Source organism: Megalobrama amblycephala, linkage group LG5, assembly GCF_018812025.1.
Source record: "Megalobrama amblycephala isolate DHTTF-2021 linkage group LG5, ASM1881202v1, whole genome shotgun sequence".
NCBI lineage: Eukaryota > Metazoa > Chordata > Actinopteri > Cypriniformes > Xenocyprididae > Megalobrama > Megalobrama amblycephala.
In genome coordinates, this window is record NC_063048.1 from 16689652 (window position 1) to 16705203 (window position 15552).

A 15552-nucleotide genomic window follows, 5' to 3' on the forward strand; every position below is an offset into this window, starting at 1 on the left:
TACAGAAAGTCACTAAAGCCTCCTGGGGTCTCACAGTCCCCTTCATTTATGGTAAGTGGTGTGAGTTGCCACCTGTCTGGTTTTCTCACACTCTCTTTAAGATGTAAATAACATTTCCTAAACTCTCACTTCAGAATCCCCTCCAGACATGGTATTTGCATAGATTTAGTACTGCTTACTTTATAGAAAGACGGCAAACGAGAGCCGGATTTTCCAAGTGCCGGCCTGCTGTCATTTCTCGGATCTGGCTGAATCATACGAGTATTCTCCTGTAGTTACAGGAGCTGCGAAAGAGCCTTGCATGTCCTAACCAGACTCCTCAGGGCTTGGAGTGCTATGACTAAGTCATTTGCATGGAACTGTTTAAGAGGTGTCTTAGGGACTAGAGAGGCACAACGATATCTCAAAATCAAAAAGGCGTGCAGTCCGGATTCACGTTCGGAAATAAGTAGGGTTGAGCTAAAGGTGGATTCCCTTTAAAGATCTCAGGTTTGTATTCAAATCAAGAAAACCACACACACTTCTTGACTTTTCTTTCCTGTAAAGCATAAGACGAAAGCAAAGTGTGACTGTGAGTTGAACTGCATGACTTTTAGGTTGTGATTATGAAAGTTTGAGGAAATTTTTGAGGAGTTTCACTTCACACTGTTGGCTTGAGTGTGATTTTTGAAATTGAAACGGCAAATACCGGGAATGTTTCAACTATGCTAATCGATGAATATAAGTTGTGTTTTATAATCTTTAGACCAGAGGGATGAACAATGTTCATATAACATGCCAAATGAACACTACACCCTTTTCCAAGAACGTTAACAGGGAAGGAACTTCCTAGTAATATATAAATCTAAAAATGTTCCCAGTGGGTAAATTGTTGACTAATTTACTACTATTATGCATAAAGAGGCATTGTGCAATTCCACACGTTCCTTATTTTGGGAATTCAGGAAGTCGGGAACTTTCAGCATTGCCAATTTTGACTGAATGGCTCTTCCTGCTCAGGAAATTCCAGGGTACTCAGCTGACGGAAAACAGAGTACAAGTTTTTTCAATTACAAGCACTTCTCCTCAGTGACACAAAAGGATATTTAAACTTCCTCATTTCTCTTCAACCATTCAAATGCATTTCCAAGGAACGACACAAAGTAAAGTTTAAGGTTTTAATTTAATATGTGTTATTGTCTTTCCACAAAAAAACTTTCAATCTTCTATATACACATTTACATGTTAATATAAAAATAAATCTGTCTGTATACACAATATTTTACATCACAGTACAACAGAAACAGCCGTTGATTTCAGCTGACAGTACAGTCCATCATAGAGAGCCAACGGTACGGTTTTGCTGGCCTCTCTCCAGTGTTGCTCTAATACACCCTTTGTATCCGGGCCTCCTTCTACATGAGCCGCGAGCCGCCCGTGACCTTGCGATCTCCGCGGCGGACTCGTTCCTGGGCACCCTTGAGCGAGAACATCTCTTTCTCCATACAACAGAAGTCCTTCTACTAGTCCTTCCTTCCTACTGCCCCATCATTTTAATATCATCATAAATCTGTGAAATGAGCAAAAAGCAAATTAGGAAAACATAGGCATATTTATTATCCGTAAGAAATCAAAAAATGAACATCAGATAAGTAACACTTACATCTTCATCATCAGATGTACATTGGTCTTCATAATCCTCGTCGCTATCCTCTGACTCACTATCTGGAAGTTCCCTTAGGTGTGGCGCCGTGAGCTCATACAGGACTTTCTGGATGTCAGTGTTCGCCCGGCCATAGGTCAGGTGATAAGGCGTGTGACCGCCGTACGTGAAGCTGTGAACATCAGCACCTTTGCTGATTAGAAGTTTAACCAGCTCAAAGTTCTGAAGGTCCACCGCTAAGTGTAGAGCGGTTCGTCCATTACACTGCTCCTAAAAGACAAACACAAGTATTTTTTAGCCAATGGCTTTTGCAATACGGTTATCCAATTTTTTTAAGACACAAACAGATTTGTGTTGCTAGAGAAAATCTCATTTTTACCTGTGCGTTTATGTCTGCGCCAAGCTGGATGAGACTTTCCAACAACGACAGGTAGCCGTGGATGGCGACCACGTGTATGCATTTCTGACCTGAAGAGTAAATGAGATTCAGTTTAGATCAAAAATGTCCAAATGAAGGTCAGAGAAGATATTTGCAAGCAAAGCGTACATAGAAAACACCCTCTTACCGTTATAGTTTGGAGTCTGGAGGATGGCTGGGAGGTGCTGCGGACAGCCCTGGGTTAGGAGGCCAAAGCAGGCCATAGAACCTTTTCTGCAGGCGATATGGAGGGCGGTATTACCACAGTCATCCACCAGAGAAGCATCACAGCCGGCCTTTAGTAACTGCTCTACTATATGAGGCTGCTCTGTGATGACGGCCAAATGCAAGGCAGTCTGAAATAAGATGAGAGTGGTTTAGTATGGGGGAAAAAATCATAAATAGAGCTAAATTTTGACATTATGCACACATAATACTAATAATAAAATGAATATCCTGATGTACCTGTCTCTGGTTGTTCTGTATGTTGAGGAAGGGGTCACCATAGGATAAATCAATCATTTTTAGTGCAGCATCTTTGGCCTCGTGAATAATGGCAAGATGTAAAAACCTTTAAATAAAAGGAATAAACATTGTTATGCAACCGTAAGAACATTTTTATTTATAAAACAGCTCTTTTTGGTGTGCAGAGAACTGTATTTTTCCTAGTAGGTACATGCGTGTCTGACTGTCTGGCACGCTGCCCGGGACTTTCCGAGTTCGCCCAGCCCCGCCCTCATTGACGCCAGGCCAGAGACCTGCAGAAGCCCCGCCCACACCGACGCAGTGCCAGAGAACAGTCCGTACTGATGCAGCGTTTCTGTTTACATAAAGCCCATTATGACTGCAGGGTGCCTGGGCATGCGCACTACGGTTTGCGAATGGAATGAGAAGGACTTTAACTGTGCTTAAGAACAATCAACTTTTAACTGTTAAGATTTTTTTTTTTTTTTTGCATTACAATAAATACTGTGAAACAATTACAAATAATTAGAATTATAATAAAGTTATTTGCAAATTACGTTACTATTTTAGTCCTTTTATGCTTAAAATTGCTTTAACTGTGCTCAAGAACGATCATAAACTTTAAAGACTTTGTGTATTATATTAATAACTTGCTAAAAAAAACAACGGGTCTAAGAAATACACAAATAAACAGTTCTCTGCAACCTCAAAGTTATGTATTTTCCATGCGTCGTGCATTATGTACACCATTTCTAAATATCAGATGCACATAATTGCTTTTGCATGATCTGCATAAGAAAACTCTTACGTGTCTCCGTCTTCGGTGAGCTCTTTCCTCCAGGGCTCGTCCTGCCGCTCGTCCACTTTCATCCGCCCGAAATCAGACACCACGTCCGGGTATTCATCCTCTTTAAGCGAATCCAAACCGCTGTCTAAACGGTCGTCGTTGCTCGCAATCATTTTCCCAGATTTGGGTCCGCGGCCATCGTCGTTATAATCCATTTGGTTGGTGTTGCTGCCTCGATAAAGCTCCATGTTTGTGTCGGAAGTCTGTGTAGCTCTTCTGGACTGTGAGAGTTTGTGGAGCGTTAAAGAGACTAAGATAAGGGGGAGGAGCTTAATGAGGGTAGGGGATTTCCAAAGTGTGATTGACGTCTGAATTGTGTCTAGAGAGGGAATTAACTGCGCCAGGAGTTTGGGGAAATTTTCTCTGCTTCGTTTAACACACTATCAGATCAGTAATACTGAAAGCTCGACTTTTCCAGTTGCAAAATATTCCAGAATCCAGTCGGGGCGGGCTAAAATGAAAACAACCTAAACATTTTGTGACAGAAAAGAAAATATTTAGTGCACAACACTACAAAGTGTACTTTGGTGGTTTGCAAAATTCCCTTTTTTTAAACATCTCAAAATTTTTGCAGAAAGATATTGAATCATGCATATTTTTGTAGATGAGTCCTATAATTCTGACATTGCAAAATGTGAACAAAACAAAATAATACATAAAATATGATGACACATAATGTAGGCCTATGATATAAAAAAAACTATGAAAATATATTTTATATTTTTAATCAAGTTTCAAATAATTGTAATACTTTACATTGCATTATATTATAATATATATATATATATATATATATATATATATATATTTTTTTTTTTTTAATTATTATTATTTTTATTTAAATTTGTTAAACATTTTGCTGAAAAATAATGAATTATGCATATAGATTTCAGATGGTTTAAATAATTTAGACATTGCAACATAAACAAAAATGGTACATATAATGTATAATATAAAAACATTAAAATATTTTAATATGTATAATATTGTATATAAAATATACAGAGGGGTCCAAAAGTAGGATTACATTTTTGTAATTAACATAATTATAAATTTAATTTTATATATATATATATATATATATATATATATATATATATATATATATATCATGCTGGGTAATTCATTTAGATTTTTTCCAATTTGATGTTTTACTAAAGTTGTTCATTTATAATCAAAACAATTTAAAGAAATTATATAAACTTTTTCTATTATGTACATAGACAACATGGGTATGAACTTTTATTATATACTGATATATATATATATATATATATATATATATATATATATATATATATATATATATATATAAAATAGAAAAAAAAAAAAAAAAAAAAATATATATATATATATATATATATATATATATATATATATAATAGAAGTAGTTCATATACATTCATGTAAAGTCAAGGAAGTAGACTGTATGGTGCCAACATCTTAGCACTTCCTCATAATCTGAAGAACTGGAAACTCCTCTGTTCTTAGTTCTGCTGTGAGAGTTTGCCCACAAAGGCATTTACTCAAAGGAAGCAAAGAATGTGTAGTTTTTGCACAAGACGCATGTGTAAACTCCAAGACAGCCTGTTCTCAAACACAACTACCATAGTAACAGTAACTATGGATGGTAAACCCCGAGGGCAGAGGGTGTTCCACTAAAACGCAACTGGATTTGCAATTCACATTGTGCACATGCACAACAGAAGGCTAACTCCCATGAGGAAAGGCTTTTACTATTGTAAACTTATATCAGTGACCTATAAACAGGCTCAGTAACTTGCTTAAGTGTTTTGTATCTGATACAATCTAATTAATTCAAGTAAGATAAGATGACGTGTGGATGATGTTGGTATAAGTACAAAGTGACCTACAAATCACAACAATGCATTTGCTTTGCAGTGCTATATCAGGAAGTCTAACTCATTTAATCTGATCAAATACTGGAAACTCTGAAAATGTTCCTTTCCGGTATCATGTGATCAGTGCGGATAGGACGTCCTGTCCAGCTCCCGACACATGGCTCTTACATAGATAGGTGACGAGAGTTCTCATCAGCATGTTTATGAGCGGGAATCTTTGGTGGGAGAACAAGTGGGCTGACCATTACTAAACCTGTTTTGCTGAGGCAGTTCTTACACCAGCAGAAACAGACAATTGAGTTCTCTGGCCAAACATGACAAGACCATCCATCACATGATCATTGACTCATCATCTACCGTATGCCATGTACTTCATAAGTAGAATTGTTAAAAAAGAAAATAAAACAATAACAAGTTCATATATGGATGTGATGCTAAAGGAATAGACCTTAGTCAGGTTAGACGCCATATTGAATTTAACACGCTGTGAGGGATAGACTTACAGTCTTTACAGTGGTGCACAATGAATAAAGCTCCTAAATCATATATTTTCTTTCTTTTTTTTTTAAAAAAAAAGTTATATTTATGGGCTTTTTGTGCCTTTATTTGGAGAGGACAGTAGAGAGGAAAGCATTGGGCAGAGAGAGGGGCAGGATCAGCAAAAGACCTCGAGACGGGAATCAAACTCAGGTCGCGGTGAACGCATTTGCGCCATATTTCGGCGCGCTAACCACTAGGCTATCGTGGCCGACGATCACGTATTTACTTAACAACTTTCAAAACCAGTGAGTTTTTGTCTACTTTTTTATGTCTTGTCAGCCTGAATGGACAATCAGTATGTTGTTCCCAGTGCTGGGTTGATTACTTACAAATTGTAGTCTGTAATTCCAAATTACATGAGAAAAATTGTAGTTAGTAACATTGATGCGATATGCATTGTTGCAAAGCTGAAAAAACACAAAAGTTAAATGATTTCTGTAAATCCAGTGATCAAATGCTCTCAATTTTCCATGTTATAGACCTTAATCGCAGCCATCTTTAGAATTTGGTGTTTGAACTTCTGTTTTTGCGGTAGCTCTGTACATTTCTATGGCATTTACATTTACTTTCTAGTGGATTTACTTAGTGTAGAGTTAACAAAAGTTATCATGAGCATTGTAATGTTTGAAGCGGACGACAAATGTCAGTAGACCGAGAAGATTTCATAAATCTTGCTGAATAATCGAATCAATACAGTTACTAACTACAATTATTCTCATGTAATTTGGACTTTCATAATGACTTTCATAATGTGTATAAGCAATTTCTGCCATTGTGTGAATAATATGTAATCATGTAATCAATAGAAACTACAAGTATTTTCAAATGTGATATAATCTAATTACAAGTACTTAATTTTTGGAATCTGATTACGTAATCCAAATGACATGTAATCAGTTATTACCTAGCATTGGTTGTTAGTATCCAACTGATATCCCTATCATTCTGATTCTTTCCCTCACAGCCTTCTTTTAACCCTTACAGATGGAGTGTGTAGCTTTTCCTTTCTTAAAAAAACATGTCGGAAGACGTATCATGGCCATATTCCAGGATGGCATCAGGGTTAAAACTGCGAATGAATGGTTCAGAGAGCATGAAGAATCATTTTCACACATGAATTGGCACCTCTGAGTCCTGACATCAAGATCAGTGTAAGTTTTTGGGATGTGCTGGAGGAGACTTTACAGAGTGCTCACCTCTTGCATTGTCAATACAAGATCTTGACCAAAAATTGATGCACCTCTTGATGGAAATAACATCACAATATTTATTTCCATCGAGAGGTGCATCAATTTTTTGGTCAAATTCTTGTACTGACAATGCCTCCAGCACATCCCAAAGACTTTCGATGAATTTCAGATCTCAGAGGTGCCGATTCATGTGTGAAAATGATTCTTCATGCTCCCTTCCAACCATTCTTTCACAGTTTGAGCCTGACGAATCTTGACATTGTTATCCTGGAATATGGCCACGATACGTCTTCCTACATGCTTGTTTAAGAAATGAAAAGCTACACACTCCATCTGTTAGGTTGCCAAATGTAAAACATACTAGAAACATAATAATCACTGTAATAATGATGATCCATCCATAGACTCTTAAGTATTTGCATATTAAAATCCAAACAGCGACTTTTTTTCTTTTTTTTTTTTTTTTTGGCCGGGCAATGTATTTTAATCAGCAAGGAACTATTTAAGGGATAGTTCACCCAAAAAATAAAAATTCTGTCATCATTTACTCACCCTCAAGTTATTCCAAACCTGTGTGAATTTCTTCTGCTGAACACGGAAGAAAATATTTTGAAGAATGTCAGTAATTTCGGGGGGGGGGGATACTATGGAAGTCATTAGGTCAAATGTTTGGTTACCGACATTCTTAAAAATATATCTTCTTTTGTGTTCAGTAGAAGAAATTCACACAGGTTTGGAATAACTTGAGGGTGAGTAAATGATGACAGAATTTTTATTTTTTGGGTGAACTATCCCTTTAAATTGATCAAAAGTGACAGTGAAGATATTTTATAATGTTACAAAAAATTCTATATAAATATAATCTGTTCATCGAAGAATCCTAAAAAATTGATCATGGTTTCAAATGAAATATTAACCGTTTTCAACATTGATAATAATAAGAAATGTTTCTTGAGCAGCAAATCAACATATCAGAATGATTTCTGAAGGATCATGTGACACAGTATATTTCACAGTATCATCTTTTTACTGTATTTTGGTTCACATAAATGCAGCCAACCCCAAACTTAAACAGTAGGCCTATGACGTATAGAAATTCATGTCAGTTATTTGATATGGACTGTTCTTTGAAACTGGTTAAACAAGGCACCAGGTGTACTATGATAGTGACTTTCCCAATAGCTTGTCAGGCTAAAAAAATGCCATATTTCACTCATAAGTAAGCATAGTGTCATTTTATATGAATCTTGCTCACATGAAACGGCTTGTTCTGACACACCACCTGCTGACTCACAGTGAATGACACTGAATGTTTAGATACAGCGTGGCATGTGTGACCCACCCTCTCCACACACCAGCGGAATTTCCATTTTCTTCCAGACTCCTCTAGTGTCACTTACATGTCCTAGGCTATAAACTTATGAGATATAGGCTGCTATGACTTTTCAAAACGGAAAGCAGGGTAAATCACTAACCTGTTTACCTTCTCTCTAGGCTTCCCCCATCTTTTCCTAAACAGACACACTGTTTAAAGTCCCAGAGGTGTCAACGGGGATTCTGAAGTGTGTGTCACTGCACAGGACTTTTAAACAAGTCATCTCAGTTTTCCCAGTTTAAAGCAGTGGACATTCCATGCAGTGGGGAATCCTGAAGCTCAGTCCATGAATCACAGGTAAATCAGTATTAATGGAATGTTACTCCACACACCAGTCTCAACTGAGGGTGTGGTAGTCCTGCAGGTTATGTAATGGTTATGAGTAGTTTAACCTTTAAGCAGGAGAGTATGGACTGTATTGACTTTAAAGGGACAGTGCATTCCCTGCATATTTCCTTCAAAGGTTTCTCTCACACGCAAAAGTTGCCCAGACAAAGCATAATATAGTGTAGGTGGTGGTGTCTACACTATATGCATATGCTTTTTGTCTAACGAGACAATTCAGTTCTAGTTCTCTATCTATCTTTATAACATGTTTTTTTATAAACAAAATAGAAAGGTGTTTTTTTTTTTTTGTAAAATAGATTAAATAAATAAATATTCATACTATATAAAATATTGAGAAACACGTTTAATTGCATAAACTAGCCTATTGGTGCAGTGTAACAGTCCCAAACGTAACCTAGTATAGACGCCATCTTTGATTTTTAACTTGATTTTTGCTGACGAAACGCTGCAAAATATGTTTCCAAGAAGTGTAAGTAGACAAAAACTCCAGACAACATGAGCTGTGGAAAATTACCTAGTGACCTAGGAGCTTTTTTACGGCGGATACCATTGAAAACACGGTAAGTTTATCCCTCTCTGCCTCGTCTTCATACCTGTCATTGCGCTGCTCTGAATAAGGTCAATGAAGGATTTTACACACAATGTGTCTGCGCCATAGCGCCCTCTAATGGATACATATAATTTTGATACTTTAGCATAGAAATCATAATTTCTTTTATGCTTCTCGAAAACGATACACACTTTTGTTGACTCAATTATCATACAGCCCTAATAAAATGTTATATTAACTGAAGCAGGTCAGTATAATTTTTTGTTGTTGTTGAACGTTCCTTGTTCTCCAAATGCTTAGGTCTAGATCGATTTGTTTTTGTTTTTTATTATTTATCAAATATATATTTCACACAATAAGTGTGTGAAACATTTTACAATAGCTGTTTATATAAAACTGGGCTGTTTTGTTTTTCATTGTTTTAGAAAGCGCAATTACTCGAATCTTCCAGCAGATGGCGACAGGCTGTAATAAACAGTAGATTCAGGGCACTCATAGTTTCATTCTCAAATTAAATGTTTTAGTACAATTTAATATTTAAGATAATCTCAGTTTTATTCCAAAAGTTCCAGATTTATTCCTTCTAAAGGCATAAAATAAAATCATCAGTAGCCTAGATAGTACAAAATGTTTTGTTTTTGTTAAAGTGATGGTTACTGTACGTGAAACCAGGTCTGTCAACGTATTATTTTAAAGAAAGTGAGCCATGGATTTCACATCAAATTCAAAACGTATTAAATATCGGCCTGGCCTAAAATTTCCACTATCAAATTCAAAATAAAAATATATTAAAAGGTGCAAATTCTTATTTAAACATAATAATAATAACAATAATACTTGCTAAATTAAACGGCACAAAACACAAAAATATATTACTAATATACTAATATTTTTAAACATGAAGTGTAATAAAATAATTTAAAATTAATTTTTATTTTAAATGTTTTATGTAAAATCAATTGATATATATGTTCTGTTCTGTATAGGTATAAATGGACATTTATAATAATAAAAATAATATAATAAAACATTATAATAATAAAAAAGTTCGGTGCATGTATGGATTATTCACTATATATATATATATATATATATATATATATATATATATATATATATATATATATATACACACACAGTCAAACCAAAAATTATTCAGACATTTTTAATATTTTTTGTATATTTTTATATTAAAAATAATATAATAATATAATAAAACATTATAATAATAAAAAAGTTCGGTGCATGTATGGACTGATCTTGCATTATTCACTTATAAATATATATATATATATATATATATATATATATATATATATATATATATATATATATATATATATATATATATATATACACACAGTATATATATATACACAGTATATATATATATATATATATATATATATATATATATATATATATATATATATATATATATATACAGTCAAACCAAAAATTATTCAGACATTTTTTATATTTTTGGTATATTTTTACTAGTGGTTGCAGGACACTATAGTTCATTTATGTAAGTGAGGATAGCAAAATAAAGTAAACTGTGACATATTATACCCAAAAATTCTTCATACAGTGGACTACCAGTAAAATTGATAAAAAAAAATTTGGAACCAAAAATTATTCAGACACTTTGATCTGACCATGTTTTGCTTAAGTGTTAACTGACATAATTAAGATTAATTTTTTCTGACACAGTTTAACTCTGAGATCTTTTCATATTTTATTACCATATATATATATATATATATATATATATATATATATATATATATAATTACATTTTTGTTTCTAATTGTTTAAATAAGCATTTGCACCTTTTTATCAGGAATTTTCAATTTGAATTTGATAGTGGCAATTTTATCATTTATAATAATGTTTCAGTTTAATTGATGTCCATGTGATCATTTTTAGCTAATAGACCAAAACTGTGTTAGTGATAAATACAACACGGGCCCTAATTAGAGATGATTAAACATGAATTATTCAACAGTCTGTCTGAGTAAAGCTGCCAGAGTCTGAAGCTGAAGCTGTCCACCTCCTGCAGAGCGAAATCAAGAGCCAACCTGTGTGAAAACATCAAGTGATGCTTCATCATTCCTCCAGCAGACATCTATCAATCTATCTATTATGAAATATATAATTGGTTACAAATATAGTAATTGATTACATGTATCACAATCTTCTTAAATAAAATCTTTAACCACTGTGTAAATGATCATCACCTCAACAAATTGGCCAAGCGTCTCCACTAGTGGTTTCTCACGCTCATTTTCCGTCCAGATGAGTGTCCTGGGAGGAGAACCCCAGCTAAACACAATGGGATCCTAACAGGTTTGTGGCTTCAGCATCTCCACCTCCTCCACAGAATAAAGAGATGCGCCTCTTATCAGCGTCTGCAGCTTCTGCAGGTTATCAGCAGCCCGTCTGACCCCGAGCACCCTCACATGGGAAAAACAGCGGAACATATTCCCATCGTTCACGGCACAGATGTGTTCATCACTCACACATGAGCTCAGCCACCAATTACAACGCAATCTATTCTTGTACTGTACTGCTGAATTTTCATTTCGTTCTTGTGCGCTACGTAAAAAAAATAATACAAAAATCTGTTAAAGCAGTCAAAAGATGGCTTTTTCTGTTGGCCTATATGGATATTTCATTTAAAAGTCAATTTGAAATATGCTTCCCTGTCCTCCGAGACAAAATGTTAGTTTAACTTTAATTTATATATATTTATATGTATATATAAACGTTAAAACATTACAATAAAAATAATATTACTTGCGGGGCATAATAATCTGAATTTTAAAATATATAAAAATATATTTTTACTAACATCTTTGAACATGAAATGTAATAAAATAATATAAAAAAAATAATAATTAATTTAAAATGTTTTACTTAAAATCAATTGCTGTAGATGGACTGATCTCAGATTACTGAACAGGAAACTGGAAAACATAGGAAGGTTAAAGAGCCCATCGATCCCTTGAGACATTTGAGATGATAATCTGCTGCCTATTAGAAATGATTCCGTAACCGGATCAGCTCATTAATGCTCGTCCCGCCCCTTCGTTTGAATGCCAGCGCTGATTGGGCACAACCGCGGCACTGACAGTGACCTCACACAGAACCTGAAGGCGACCCAAAGGATAAAACGCGAGCGGGACGCATCACTGTGACAGTGTCCAGCCCGCATCCTCTCCTCAGTACTTTCATCTGGACTTCAGGAAAATCCGACGAGAAGATGCCACGAGGATTTTTAGTGAAAAGGAGTAAACGTGCCTCATCAGCATCCTACAAGGTGCGTGCGCAAGAAGAAAAAGAGCCGCGCAAAGAGGACCTCCCCAGCCAAACTCCAAATGCAAGTGTCCCGGACGTGCTGGAACCTATTAGAGAATCATGGGCAAGTGGGATAAGCTCTAAAAATGAGCAGACGCGTCTTCTGGGGGACTCTGGGGTTGTTGGAGAGAGCGTCGATTACGCACAGAGTTACTTCAGCCACCCGGAACAGAGCGCGTCATCTCCGCGCAACAGCACCGACTCCTACAGCCCGATTAAACCCATCAGCACGGAGCTTTTGGACAGGTGTCTGAGCTCCCCAGCCATGGCAGAGTCCTTTCCCTTGGTCACTCCGGTGACTTCAATCGAGCGTCTGCTAATGAACCACTCTGACATGAAGTTTGGCACACCGGTGCCCTCTTCGGTGCCCACCTACCCTGCGTTTCATCAGTGCGTAAAACGCGCGTTCATGGACTCAGAGCGCAAGAGCAAAGCACCAAAAAAGCCTAAAGTCATCCGAAAACTCAATTTTGAAGACGAAGTCACCACCTCACCAGTCCTCGGGCTTAAAATCAAAAAAGAAAGTCCCGAGTCAAAACTGGCGCCGCAAAGCGGCAGAAAAAAGCCGCTGGGTGAGTTCATCTGCCAGCTTTGTAAGGAAGAATACCCTGATCCGTTTTCTCTGGCCCAGCACAAGTGCTCCAGAATCGTGCGGGTTGAATACCGCTGCCCGGAGTGCGACAAAGTTTTCAGCTGCCCTGCTAACCTCGCGTCTCATCGCAGGTGGCACAAACCTCGCGGCCTGAGCACCGGAGACGCGAAGAAGTCTCAGCTGGAGGCGCGTAACCACGAGAAGACCTCAGTGGAGGGGAAGGAGAACGCCAGCAAGATGAGTGGGAACAATCAGCACCAGCTGAGTCCGGACAGCTCCCAGCATCACAGATCAGCACCGGACAGCAACATGATGCACAGGGTATCCCAAGACCCTCCTCTGGACCAAAGGTACCCATCCTCCGATAAATGCTTTGAGATGCGCATCAGCTCCCCGGACAGCTCCAGGTTGTTCGATCACTGCCCCGACGAGCCTGACAGATCCACCACCCCCTACTTGCCCTCTCCCGGCCCGGAAGAAGTGTACGAATGCCACTACTGCAGCAAGAAGTTTCGCAGGCAAGCCTACCTGAGGAAACACCTGGCCGCGCACGAGACAATCAAAGCATCCTCGTACGGTCACATCGAGAGCGGACAGATCACGTTCCCGTGTCACCTGTGCGGAGCGCACTTCCCCTCCGCGGAGATCAGGGACAAACACAGACTCTGGCACGCGGTCAGAGATGACTTACTGCTCAGACCCGATCTGAGCCCTGGAGAACAGCAGATATTCTCATGCAAACACTGTCCCTCCACGTTCTTCAGTTCTCCGGGTTTGACCAGACACATCAACAAGACTCATCCCACAGAGAACAGACAGGTGATGCTCTTACAGATGGCCGTCAGGCCGGGATGCTGATCTCCCTTCAGAAACATTTAACGGCTTGTTGTTAATATTATCACTCAATAGGCTACATCCAGTGTCTTTATGTGGGGATATCGAACTTGGAGCTTGACAACAGAGATAGTTTATGTATCCTTGATTATCTTGGGTAACACTATATAACTTTTATTAACAGACATTATCCACCTTATTTTTCAGGTAAGAACGAGCGCGGCCATTTGTAAATTGAATGTGTCTGACTTCCGGTGTCATTATTTTTAGTTGTACAAAACGCTGCTTGATATTCCAAACTGGTATTTCTTACCATGTCGTTTTAATGTATTGTCGTAATTATAAACACACAGATTTACAGCTTACAAAAACTTAGGCTAGTAAATCGCAAATGTCGCACATTCACAGAAAACACTTTGCTTCCGCGTTGAAAAATAAGGTGGATAGGGTTAAGGGTGTAACGATACCTTCATGTCACGATACGATACATATCACGATACGGTATTATTGCGATACTGAAAGACATATGGTAAAAGGTTAACAAAAAATGTACTGTTGATTAAAATGCTAAATTTGGTATTACATTGGGGGTGGAAATGAATAGGCTTGGACAATGGATATTTTAGATAAATATGCTTGCACTTTGTCACTGACTAGATATATTTAAAATAACGTAGGCCACTTTTTACTGGTAACAAAAGACATTTGGCATTATCAGGACCCACATATATTACCCAAGTTATTTTATATATATTAGAGATGATATATAATTATTGCTTTGATTATTTTTTATTAATTTCTGTAACTTTTCCAAGCCTGTACATCTCAATTTTCTGAAAATTGCTAGTTTTCCACAACTCTGTATATAATTCTTTACATATCAGTTCATACACATTCAAATATGAATATCATGTTCACTTACATGTTTAATTCACCTCTATTTCAAATTCATTAATGATAATATCATTTTGATAAAGTTATGAAGTGTTATCCATAAAAGGTACTTAATGTTGCCGATTTAATTTAATTCATGAAACTGTTTATAGTGGTAAAGACATCAAATCTATCAGGCTTGAGACTCAAAGCTCACAGCAGGTTATTTCATTAACATTCATCATTATATTACGGGAAAAAGTGAATGAATATATTTTGTGTCTCATTGTGAAAGCAACTCCCATGGAAAGCTTGTTTAGTCTCAATCGTATTAGAAGGTGCTTTGATTTCTAGATCATGAATTAAAGTACTGTACGTTTCATTATTTTAAATGACAACAGCAGCTGCAAAAAAGAAAATGTATTTATATCATAAATAACTGCCAAGAGATGCCATAGCATACATTAAGACTATTAGAGGCCTACATGTAATAATAAACCATAAGTGTCATATTTATATTTTCATATGTAGTCATTTTCAGCTGTTATGAAGAGGTCAATAAATCGAATTGTCTTCGAATACCCTTACAAATGTAGCTTATTTGCACAAATCCACTGGAGAAGCTGCATTTAAAACACTTAAAAATATCAAAAAGC

At 36.6% G+C, this 15552-nt stretch overlaps 2 protein-coding genes across 2 annotated transcripts; one reads left to right on the top strand and one right to left on the bottom strand.

Moving 5' to 3' along the window:
* Positions 1-1143: 1143 nt before the first annotated feature.
* Positions 1144-3613, bottom strand: nfkbiab (nuclear factor of kappa light polypeptide gene enhancer in B-cells inhibitor, alpha b). The gene is made up of 6 exons (XM_048190863.1): positions 3334-3613; positions 2526-2631; positions 2209-2416; positions 2022-2110; positions 1643-1912; positions 1144-1549 (listed from the first exon to the last, which is right to left on the bottom strand). The coding sequence occupies exons 1-6, from the start codon at positions 3558-3560 to the stop codon at positions 1517-1519; spliced, it is 933 nt and encodes a 310-aa protein (XP_048046820.1). The 5' UTR covers positions 3561-3613; the 3' UTR covers positions 1144-1516.
* An 8542-nt stretch (positions 3614-12155) lies between these two features.
* LOC125268579 (insulinoma-associated protein 2) lies at positions 12156-15406 on the top strand. The gene has a single exon (XM_048190876.1). It carries the CDS (start codon positions 12503-12505, stop codon positions 14045-14047), a length of 1545 nt encoding a protein of 514 aa, XP_048046833.1. The 5' UTR covers positions 12156-12502; the 3' UTR covers positions 14048-15406.
* The last annotated feature ends 146 nt before the right edge of the window (positions 15407-15552 follow it).

Coding starts and splice junctions, on each gene's coding strand:
- nfkbiab (XM_048190863.1), bottom strand. CDS start 3,560: ATGGAGCTTTATCGAGGCAGCAACACCAACCAAATGGATTATAACGAC. Junction 2,632..3,333: donor CTCACCGAAGACGGAGACAC/GTAAGAGTTTTC, acceptor TTTTATTTAAAG/GTTTTTACATCTTGCCATTA. Junction 1,550..1,642: donor GTACATCTGATGATGAAGAT/GTAAGTGTTACT, acceptor CTCATTTCACAG/ATTTATGATGATATTAAAAT.
- LOC125268579 (XM_048190876.1), top strand. CDS start 12,503: ATGCCACGAGGATTTTTAGTGAAAAGGAGTAAACGTGCCTCATCAGCA.